The sequence below is a fragment of the Solea senegalensis genome, linkage group LG6 (genome assembly GCF_019176455.1).
Source record: "Solea senegalensis isolate Sse05_10M linkage group LG6, IFAPA_SoseM_1, whole genome shotgun sequence".
Lineage (NCBI taxonomy): Eukaryota > Metazoa > Chordata > Actinopteri > Pleuronectiformes > Soleidae > Solea > Solea senegalensis.
This window is the reverse complement of record NC_058026.1, coordinates 5349312-5361463: the sequence shown is the minus strand read 5'-3', so window position 1 is coordinate 5361463 and position 12152 is coordinate 5349312. Positions and strand designations below refer to the sequence as shown.

The 12152-nt window shown below is 38.4% G+C and overlaps 1 protein-coding gene across 2 annotated transcripts in view; it reads left to right on the top strand.

The window, feature by feature from the left end:
- Positions 1-5821, top strand: part of LOC122771054 (complement C3-like) — a 40658-nt gene extending 34837 nt beyond the window's left edge. For both annotated transcript variants that reach the window (XM_044028353.1, XM_044028354.1), the window contains exons 30-43: positions 217-302; positions 670-747; positions 837-992; positions 1210-1272; positions 1367-1448; positions 1533-1581; positions 1962-2052; positions 2157-2246; positions 2773-2875; positions 2991-3080; positions 3807-3899; positions 4013-4096; positions 4311-4446; positions 5129-5821. In XM_044028353.1, the coding sequence (XP_043884288.1) occupies positions 217-302; positions 670-747; positions 837-992; positions 1210-1272; positions 1367-1448; positions 1533-1581; positions 1962-2052; positions 2157-2246; positions 2773-2875; positions 2991-3080; positions 3807-3899; positions 4013-4096; positions 4311-4446; positions 5129-5270 (1343 nt within the window). In that variant the 3' untranslated portion in view covers positions 5271-5821. The remainder of the gene's footprint in view (positions 1-216; positions 303-669; positions 748-836; positions 993-1209; positions 1273-1366; positions 1449-1532; positions 1582-1961; positions 2053-2156; positions 2247-2772; positions 2876-2990; positions 3081-3806; positions 3900-4012; positions 4097-4310; positions 4447-5128) is intronic.
- Positions 5822-12152: the final 6331 nt, after the last annotated feature.

Sequence of the window (12152 nt, the reverse complement as noted above, 5' to 3'; positions counted from 1 at the left end):
AAGAAGAGATCATATATTTCAATTCCCTCATGGCTAAATAAAGGATAAATAAAATAACATAAAAAATAATATCTGAATTGGCCTTTAAAATCCTTCCACAATTGAGCACTCACGTCTGCAGGTCAGAATGTGAGATTAAATATTCCATATCAGATGACATTCGGCACAAGTTCTGCCCCATAATAAAAAAAATATTTGCCTGTGTTTTTCTTACAGAGTTGTCCCACTGGAATGTTCCTAAAGGACCTGTTTATACATTAGAGGCCACAGCTTATGCTCTTCTTGCTCTGGTCAAGGCCAAGGTGAATCTCTGCGAGTTCATTGCGGGTCCTGAAAAATCGTGTGTGCATGGGTTTTCTCCGGGTTCTCCGGTTTCCTCCCATAGTCCAAAAATATGCAATATGGGGATTAGGTAAATTGGACACTCTAAATTGACCGGAGGTGTGAGAGTGAAGTGAATTTGTCTCTATATGTGGCCCTGCGATGGACTTGGGAACTGTCCACGGTGTGACCACGCCTATCGCCCTATGTCAGCTGAGATTGGCACAGCACCCCCTTGACCCTCATGTGGAGGATAAAGTGGTAGAAATGGAAATGGTTTGGTTAATTTACTACTGCAGACCTTTATATGGTGTGCTTCAAACCTTCTCTCACCTTCTGTTAATAAAGGCCTTGGAAGATGCTAGACCTATTGTGAGATGGTTCAACAAACAGCAGAGGGATGGTGGAGGCTATGGCTCAACTCAGGTAACAGGACATCCCAACTTGACTTCTTTTTTTTTCTTACACAACTTGCAGGTCAATGGACGTTTTATTACTGTTGTTTTTCTGTCCAGGCTACGATGATAGTGTACCAGGCTGTAGCAGAATACTGGGCCAGTGCTCAAGAACCAGAGTATGATCTGAACGTGGACATCCATTTGCCTGGCAGGCCCAAGCCAGAGAAGATCAACTTCAACAGGAACAACCACCACACGACCAGAACCTCAAACGTGAGCATTTGTCACACACACTGTCAGTGGTTGTAATCGATCTGTTTTTCCTGATCATCTAGTTATTGTTTTTGGTGGCTCTGTGTGTGTGTGTCTGGCTGTCATTTCGCACTTCCACAACATGACCAACAGAGGCCGCCAGAGGCTTGCATGAATGGGGTGAAGTCTGCCATCACTAATTGCCTTGTTTCTTTTGTTATTATTTTGATCCTCACAGTTCAATGATATAAACCAGGATGTTAAAGTGACTGCGACAGGAACTGGAGAAGCAACACTGAAGGTAAATAAAGCATGTTTCTGTTTTTCAATCATGTATTAATACATTCTATTAAACCCATGCAATATAAAAATGCACTTTGTTCCTGTGTAAACAGATGGTGTCACTGTATTACGCTCTGCCGACGGAAAAAGAGAGTGACTGTCAGAAGTTTAACTTGTCAGTGGAGCTTATTCCAGGTCATTTTATGCCCTCTGCTATTTGAAAATGATTCTGTGCCATGACAAAAGATGACATGCTCATCTGGTTTCTTGCTTTTCCAGAGAAAATGGATGAGAATGAGGTGATATACAAACTGAGAATAGAAGTCTTGTAAGTATGGCTACGAAATGATGCTGAATATACTATTCATAAGTATATTTGTATAATTAATTTAAAATAAAAATCTTTTTTTTGTACCCTTATAATAAGCCTTTTATATGTACTTAAGGCAAAGCCCTTTCTTTACAGAGTCCACCATCTTATGCAACTATGTTTCAACAACAGCCTGAATTGACTTCAGTTTCACATTTTGGAATGGGAGCTCGGTCCCCCACATGAAGCCAAAATATAACCATTAAAATGTCATTAATTCTTACACACTGGACCTTTATTACAGGACATTTTTCACCAGCCCTGGTTGCTTTGTTACTTCATGTCTTTCTCACTACAATTGTGTATTTTTTAATCGAATGTGTCCATTTATTGCACAGATATAAGAACACGGATCACGATGCAACTATGTCAATCTTGGATATTGGCTTACTAACTGGCTTCACTGTCAACAAAAATGACCTGGACTTGGTAAGATTTTTACACACTCACTTACAATTCAAAGGTCAATGAACATGAAAAAACATGATGTTCATGGCTTTGAAAGGTCTCTGACTCTATATGCTTGTTTCTAGTTGGCCCAAGGACGCGCCCGTACCATTGCAAAATATGAGATGAACACAGTTCTGTCAGAGAGAGGTTCATTGATCATCTACCTGGACAAGGTATAATAGAATAGAAAAATGTTCTCTCCTCCAGAATGGCAACGTTGGTTTTCACTTGATGAACAGAAACGGCCAAAAGAAGGAGTTGCCATTTTACTTCAAATTATAATTTTTTTAATTATAATCAGTCTTAATTGCAATCCAGGGTTTTAAAAGACATTTTTCAGTTTCATGTTTGGCGCGTTTATTTAAGGCTCACATTTGAGCTTTGTCCTGTTTTGAGAATCTCCCAGGATTTTATTTTATTTTATTTTATTACAGCAACAGCTTACACTGAGTAGTAAGAATTAGCAGGGGCTAATGTAGCTGCTAACTTAAATGAACACATTCAGTGTGGCTAAATGTCAGAGTGACTGAGCATCATGTGATGTGCATTGATTTTGGAAATATCACCCATGGGTTATTGTTTTTTAAAATTGAATCAGCACCCGAGTATTGTGATAAATATCAAACTGTGATAAAAGCATATTGTCCCAGACCTCTCAGACAACCTCACTTCTCATCTTTCCTTTACATTTCTCCACAGGTTTCTCACACACGATCAGAGGAGATCACTTTTAGGATCCACCAGACTCTGAGAGTGGGCGTCATGCAACCAGCGGATGTATCTGTCTATGAATATTATGACCGTAAGCCTTAAAGACACTTGGATAGATCTGGATAGAGAGTACATAGACAGATTAGCAGTGTTAACAGTGTTGGATTGAATGCACATTTCATCAATGGGTGTCTTTATCATTGCAGAAACACAGTGTGTGAAATTCTATCATCCAGAGAGGAAAGCTGGGCAGCTGCTGAGGCTCTGTAGAAATGAAGCATGCACATGTGCTGAAGGTAAACACTATAGTGTCTCTCTGAAGATGCAGCTGAAAGTACTGAAGGAACTCATAATAACTACTAATATCATGCTTCATTAAAGAACTGATCATTTATCATTCTGCTGTTTACAACATCACCTCCTCATCCTCTAAATATTTACCCTCAGTAACATTAGACGTTGTCATGATCTCCACTTCCACTGTCACACTGATGATGTCCAGATCTACATTCCTACCAAATCAGTCACCTCTGCCACCCACACGAGCAACAACTGCCTCACTCAAATAAAATATGGATGCAGTCACACTTCTATTAACTTCTACTAGTTGCAATAAATCTGAAATAATTATCATTGGCTGTAAATTCCTCACCTGTTCCACAAAATGTATTATTATTGTTCATATCATTAACATCAGTAGTTAAGTATTGCACCTCTATAAATCTGGTTACCTCAAAACCAATTCATGATAAAAAATATAAATATGTTTGAGGAATGTGTCTCACTGTTAATTAAGGATTAGAGCTGCAGTTTCCCACAACCTGCACTACACTGGTTACAATGGTAAGTGGTCTGTATTTCCAGCACCTTCCATGACCTTTATATTACAGTTTTGCCATTCACACAATCATACAGTGCATCCACAGTATGTGCAGCATTTGTTTCTTGTCCAGAGACACATTAGCATGTAGACTTACTGTTATTGTTTGTATCTTTCCTGTGCATCTGCTGTTTATTTCCAGAGAACTGCAGCATGCAGAAGAAGGGTAATATCAGCAATGATTTACGCACAGCTAAACCCTGTGAGAGTACACCTACCAGCAAAATAGATTTTGGTAAGACTCAGTGTGAATGATCTGCATTATTTTTTTAACTATAAATGACCAGAATGTTTGTATAAGAAGAGGTTCATAAGTAAGAAAATCATCTGCCACTTATCTGTCCTCAGTTTACAAAGTGAGAGTGGAAGACTTCACAGATGGTTTGTCCACTGATATTTACACAATGCGGATAATGGCAGTGATCAAAGAAGGTGGGTGTGAACTGCCTAAAATGTATCACATTATACATGAAGGTTTTAAATCCCCTCATCTTATTCTTGGCTGCAAAGTAAAGCTATTTTCATTTCTTTTGAATCTCCTTATATGGAGATATGGGAAATAACAATCATGTTTTACACTAATACCTAAGATGTGTGTTTAATCCAGAATTCTCTTCTTTCTCTTCTGGTGTATTTTGAAAATCAGGAAATTATGATGTTGGTCCCCTGGGTAAACTACGTGCATTCCTCAGTTACCCTCACTGCAGGGAGGCTTTAGATCTGGGTAAAGGGAAAACGTATCTCATCATGGGCACATCAGAGGATATTCACAAGGACCAACGGTAAGTTTCTTGTGTGATCATGTGTTCTTTTTCTCCTGTTCTATCAAGGAGTGTTATACTAAACGACGACAGTCTCATGCTGCACACATGATGTGATTTGCTTTATGTCAAACAGCAACATTCCTCTAGTAACGTGAGACAGTCTCAAATCAGTTTTTGTATGATTAAGAACCCCAAGAAGGGCCCACAAAGTTTCAGAAGTAAATTATATTGCTCAACAACTCAGTTTTCCTGCAGTATGAGGTATGATGCTTCTTGCCTCCACCCACATTACATTACATTACATTACATGTCATTTAGCAGACGCTTTTATCCAAAGCGACTTACAATGGAATCAAGTACAATTAGCCAGGGGTGGAATCGAACTTGCGACCATGATGTCTTTGGTACACAAGGTAGGGTCTTAACCACTGAGCCACCCCACCCCTGTGCTGCTGCTGTATACACTACAGTTTGTTTGGATGAAGGACGCAGCATACTTCTGTTCATAAAGACCAAAAAGAGTGAATGACAATCACAAAAACCTCCAGAAGTCTATACAAATATTTTTTTGTCTATATATTTTTGACTGTTTATTTTTGTGGGAAGGGAAGTGTGTTTTTACCGTATGCATCCAGCATGTGAGAATAACTCACTTGCAGCATCCATACCAGCATCCATGTGACTTCTTCTCTCCCCACAGGGATCAGTATGTGCTCAGTGAGAGAACCTGGATCGAGTACTGGCCCACAGACGCAGAGTGTCAAAGGGATGAACACAGGCCAACATGTTTGGGCTTGGAGGAGATGGTCACACAGTCCACGCTCTTTGGATGTCAGCACTAGGGCAACACCAGAAAATGGTCTGTCCTTTGCCCATTTTTAATTTTTTCATTTCTTATGCAAAATTTAAACTGTTTTAAGATCAAGGTTCATCCACCCATTACCGCTTTATCCTCCACCATGTGTCTTTATTATCCCTGAGGAGCAATTTGGGTTACAGCTAGCATTCACATATTTACACATATGACATATAAAATAATTAGTACCACATCACAAGTAACAATATTAAACACAACAATAGAACAAGTGTGATATTTGATTCACTATTAAGGCGACTGATTGCTGTAAGAATAAATGATGATTTAAACATGTTAGTTCTGTGCATGTTGTATCTGCGCCCATGATTCGTGTCAGCCAAAATGTGTTTTTTTTTATTTTTTTAAGCACCTGACCTGATATAGCTGAGGTCATTCAGTGCTATTCTGGCAATTTTACTGCACACTTTCATGATGCCCTTTAGGCATTTTTTGTTTACTTAAAAGAACGTGACCCTTTAAAGAAAGTAATGTAAGAGATTTAAACGTCACACTGTGGAATAAACATTATAGTCTTCATCTAAATGTCTGCATCATTTTAATTTAGATTAATGCACATTATTTAAACTGTTGATCATTACTGTGTGGGGTTATAGTGATACATTTGTAAATCGATTACTGTTTGATGCTTTTTAACTGAAAAAAATCCCTCTGTCTTTATGTAGTCAGGCAGAAATGTTCAATTTTGTTGGTAGTGATTCACTGTTTGATTAATGTATAGCACTATTTCAGAATTGATATTGTTATATTTATATACAGTATTATACTGTACATTACAACACTGCGCTTTATCCACCTGATGCTGCAGAATAAAACCAACGGCGGTGAACCTGCAGGACCTCACTGCACTTCTAGAATCTTTGAGAATTTCTGCCAAATATAATCACTTTAAAAACCACTTCAAAATATCTCCCTGAATGATTCTCAGCTTCTCTGGATAATAAACACCAAGAAACTCATGACAAATAATCAAAGTACATTTTTAGGGTTCATGGCAGGTCTGAAATGTGTAATTTATAATAATTGTGGGACTAAGGCCAGTTTATGATATTAAGTGCTGCGATACATTACTATGCGTGACTTCGTCAGAGTATCGCAACAGGAAGAGGCATTAATGTGATGTCCGACACAAGAATCAAACTGAACAATGCCAAACTGATCTGAACTAGATCAGTTAAAAAGATTTATTGTGTAGAATGACAACACTCATGTCATTCATCACATCCAAATTGAGCATAATCCATCAACAACTCATTCCAAACAGTTGGACCCCCATTAGCCTACTTGGTCCCCCTCAAAACACAAATAAATCATTCTTCAGTAAAAACAGCTGCTATTCTGAAAAAAAACCAGTGCAGACCCCAATGACCTCAATAACATCTGTCTCATTTCAAATCCATTCATCTCAAAAATTCTTTCTCCCCCTTGGTCATATCTTTACATTACATTACATGTCATTTAGCAGACGTTTTTATCCAAAGCGACTTACAATGGAATCAAGTACAATTAGCCAGGGGTGGAATCGAACTTGTGACCATGATGTCTTTGGTACACAAGGTAGGGTCTTAACCACTCCACCCCCATAAACACCACATTCACTTCCACTGCTATGAGAATGACACCCAGCTCTCCCTGTCCACTAAACCCGACTATACTCTCCCAACTTGCTCCCTCACCAACTGTCTCCTTGAAAAAAAGTCTTCCATCTCCCCATCCCATCAGGTAAAGAGTCTGGGTGTCATCCTCGACAGCACTCTCTCTTTCACATCCCATGTCAGTAATGTTACGCGGTCCGCCTACTGCCACCTCCACAACATCAACCGCCCCTCTCTCACTCCTCACACAACTGCCATCCTGTTCCACAGCCTTGTCTCTTCCTGTCGGGATTATAGCTATTCACTTCTGTCTAAGATCTCCTCCACATATCCATTCTTGCCCACACCCTTAGATCCACCTCACTGTCCCAACCCGCCAATGAAATGATGCCAGTGGGCCTGTACTGCCCAGAGTGTCCTAGAGCACCTGCCTCAAGGTGAACCACTGAAATCAAAACTTAGCCAAAGTTGAAATTGGGAGTCTATGCAAAGCAGTATATATTTCTTTCTGGTGTCCAGTTTCCATTCATGGAGTGTGAGTGTAAAACGAGAAAGGAAGTGTCCATCCTTTCCCCAGTGTTCATTGTTAATTGATGCTCGTTAAGTATATTTCTTAGCATGATTTGTTTATGTGTGTGTTTTAGTTTTGTGTGTGATAATAAGTGAGTTAATGTTGTGCTGTTTGGACCACAGCATTGCTAGTGTTGTGTGTGTACATCGGATAAAACCCTTTTAAATGCATGTGTGAAGTTTCCATTGTGTAGTTTTCTGCTTTGGCCACAAGATGGTGCCATTGCATTGTATAATCGAAGGAGATTACCTTCCTTGTGAGTGGGGTAAATCACTGATGCTGTTTACATGGTTTGCTGTAGTTTCTGTTGATATATGGATATTGATGTCTAAGAATATTTGTTTGTTTTTCTTTCCTTTTCTTTGCCTGAGGAATGATAAGCCTAATGGTGAGTTTGTGTTGTTAGACTGCTGTCACTCCTGAGCAGAAATAAACGCTGGACTAAACATAACTCCTTCATTCCTGCATTCTGACAGATGCACTGTTTTGTTTAGTGCAAATCCTCAAAGATCCAGTGCTTTCTACTTTCTCCTCATAGTCTCTGTCCACAGGTCACTGAAGTGAAACTGACCCAGCCTTGACTCCTGCCAGCCATTGAGACATCAACTACCAATACTCTCCTAGAAGGAAGACTGAAGTGTCAGAATCCTCCTCTTCTAACTCCTCCTTGAAACCCTGTGTCACCATCATCACAGAGGAAAAAATGAAAGATAGAAAAAAATTATAAAACAGCATGAATTGTGAGAATAAAGTCAGAATTCTGAGGAGTGCCCGAATACTCTTCCGTATATTGTGATAGTAACAGACATGAAGGTACTTTCTGTGTGCAGATTTGAACATTATAGTTCTCTTTATATTGTGCTTATAGATACAGTGTGTATATATATATTTTTAAGAATATTTGTGTCATCATGAATTGCTGTTCCATTAAAAACATTTTGCCAGCTTACTTTGTTGCAGAGTTACGTAGGTCAAAGTTAAATTACACAATCTCTCATGACTGTTTTAATGTGGCACAAAGTAAGTGGAGGACAAGTCTCGTATTCATTGGCACTTCTGTTAGACACAGGGTGTTCCAGTGTGATGTTGCTGTGTGCTCGTGAATGGAAACACTTGTCAGTCAGCTTTTCTCCCTTCTTAGTAACAAAAAAATGATGCTTCTCTTTTTTTCCCCCTTAAGACCAACATCAAGATCAACTTCTCATACTGTAAAAAAAAAGGTTTCACAAAATTGCCCATCCATTAGAGGCAGAAAGAGCTTTTATAGCAAAATATGTGACCGCGACATTATAATGACCAGTGATTATCTTGTATTTAGACAATGGAGATGATTTTGATGAACCCTTGTTGCTGAGATTTTGATTATCAGGTGAGATGATGATGGAGTCTCTGGAGTCAGTGACAAAGAGATGTTAACAGTTAGGAATGCTCTCTCATTCTGCCTTAGAGTTACGGTATATGACTCCCGAGCTTAGCAAAAATGTTACAGATCACGATGTCCGGCTCCTTCCTCCGCTGATACCTAGAGACAACCTTGGCGAGGACTGTATTCCACTGTGTTATCTTTCCTTTCCCTCAGCAGATGAAGGAGCAACAATGATACAAGAAAGAACACTCAGAGAACTTACGTGAGCCAAGGTTGCACAAAGGCCTTATTGTAAGACAATGTGATTTGTGAGTTACAGCTGGTCTATAATGAGTTTTTAGCTTTTTCTCTATGAATGTGTAAGTTGCTAATGTATAGAATGCCAAGTAATGAAGTTTTCGCTTACACACCTAGGGGTTAAATCCACAACTGCACCAACACAATTGTTTTTATAGGTCTGATATTTTGCCAGTGCTGTTGTAAAGTGTGTATTTTACAAAGTGCAAGCTCATAAAAGAGTATATTTTCATGTATTATATGCATATGTTTCATGTGAATCATCAGACCAACCCATTTATGAGTGTGCAGACAGAGTGAGGCCTCAACTCCACCTGTGGCAACCTATGAAGTGAAAATGAAGGATTTTCAAGAAACCAGTCTTTTCAAATCAACCAAACTACTCAAGATCCACTTCAGGTCAGGCTTTCATCACTTTGATGGTCAAGTATTATGTGACTTTACACCAGACTCTAATCAGTTGTTCTTCATTTTATTATTTCAGGGCTAGTACATGGCTGCCACTCAGGTATACGTTACTACGCTTGGGCTCTTAAACATCTTTACTGATAATTCTGTGCATAGTTCTTACATATACAAAAACAGGAAAACCCAAGAGGAGGAAAACAGAAAATGACCCACTTGGCTCAATGACCTGCATTTTACAATGGCAATGGTTTTTGAAAGCAATATCATCCTCTGAGTCAATGGTTTGGGAGTTTTCTTGTTTCCCAAGATGCTTAATTACTATCACGTAAACAGCCTGTGAAGAGCCCTAATGTCAGCATGCTAATTTGGGTTTCTTTGGGTTTCTTATTCCAGCATTTATCAATACAGATTTCTTGAGTTGGTTTGTTGATGTTGCTGTTTTATGGTAGTTGGCACCCTTTAATGTTGCATTATTGCCTTCTTATTGTATTCTCCCCCTTATTTATTTATGTCATGTCACAACTAATGTACAAATAATTCAGCTGCCAGGTGTTAAAGTAGATCCAAGTTTTAGCATCTTTATACTAGCTCTGAGTATGTCTCAGAAGTCATGTGAAGATTTTGACAAATCACTTTTGAAGCTCTTCAAGGCCTAGCTCCTCGTCATATATTCCATACTTAAACCTTTATTTAAAATTGAGCCTTTTTGGGGGTAATTGGAATATTTATAGTAGTATTTTTATCATGATTTCAATTGCCGTCTTAAAATCCAACAAAAAAATGAAAGAAAGAAAAAAAAAAACATTTTATCAGTACTATTTCGTGAGAATAAAGTCAGAATTCTGAGGAGTGTCCTAATACATGTGTCATTATGAATTGCTGTTCCGTTAAAAACATTTTGCCAGCTTACTTTGTTGCAGAGTTACGTAGGTCAAGGTTAAATTACATAATCTCCCTTCTCCTCTTCAGTGGGCTTTATTCTTGATAAATATGTGAACGTGATTGGGGCAAGGTCCATCATAAAACTATAGTACCCTCCTATATTATTGGAATAGTGAGGCCAATTCCTTTATTTTTGCCATAGACAGAAAACATTTGGGCTTGACATCAAAAGATGAACAATTCAGCTTTTACAGGTATTTACATCTGGATCTGATACACAACATAGAAGATAGCACCTTTGCTTGGAACCCACCCATTTTTTTGAACCCACATTGCTGAAATGTTCATCTTTTCATGTCAAACTCAAATGTTTTTAGTCTATGACAAAAATAAAGAAATTGGCCTCACTGTTCCATTACTGTAGGAAAGTACTGTATGTGATACAGGATGAAAAATGAATGAGTGTAAACCAACTACATGTATGAACAGGGTGGGTGGAATTACATAAAGTGTCATGTGAAAGAGGATTGTTTCAACGTAATGCAACAATGCAAATACCTCACCTACTTGTTTGTCAATTCATCTCTTGTACAAACAATGGATTGGAAGTAGAAATCTTCATTAAATAAGAATTTGCTGTATTGTTATTTAGATAAAAGGCTATTTGACTTACAGAAAAGAATATATATAACGTTAAATTAATCTTTAATGAGTCTTTGTTCTTAAATTTGAGATGTGTTTGTGTTTAGGTAGATGTCCAGATCCGAAATATATGTATATATATGTATATATATGTATATATACATATATATTTATATATATATATATATACATATATGTATATATATATATATGGGCAATGTTTTTGCTTTATAAAATTTTGCAAAATAAAATAATGAGCAAGTTAATTAAATATTGTTCACTGGAAAGTAAATGGATTTTTGAATATCAGTTACGTCAGATTTTTTTAATGTGATATGTTTTTCCAAAATGTCTGCAAGGTCTCATTGAAAATTGTTCCAAAAATGATTCACATGTTCACTGCATTTACCACTGTGTCATATTCACTTTGGTCACAGGGATCATGCCATCTTTCTTTAAAAGCCATATATGCAGGGCCGGCTCTACCTAATTTTGTGCCCTAGGCGAGATTGTGTGTGTGTGTGTCCACGAGCGTGTGTGTCGCGCTCAAAAGTGACTGTATACTAGTCACTAGTCGCCTCGCGGCGCCCCTCCAGCAGATGGCGCTCTAGGCGACCGCCTATATCGCCTATGCCAAGAGCCGGCCCTGCATATATGGATACTCTTACTGTGGAATAGTTGTTTTACAAGAAGAATGCTGTCATTGAACCATTGTTCAAAGAACATTGACTTCCTTCTATATGTGGTATCGGCATTACCGGCAAGCCCCCATTTTGCATGTGTAACTCAATAGAAATGAATTGTTTCTTTAACCTTAAAACTGTATATTTTATAATTAACATATGTATATCAAAGCATTCCACTGCCTTCTCCTCCCCATCTCTTGTGGGTCCTGTCGGGGCACGCGCACCATGACGTGTTGGGCTTTTACGCTCCTGTCATCAACTACTGTGTAACTTTGTAAGGAACTGAGGCATTTAATTACTGCAGCCATGTCGAGGATGTTATAATACAGCACTGAGCATCTGCGCGTGGGTGCTTTGACTGAATACTTTTCTTTGGTAGACAGTGAGTGCGTCACCTGTCAGC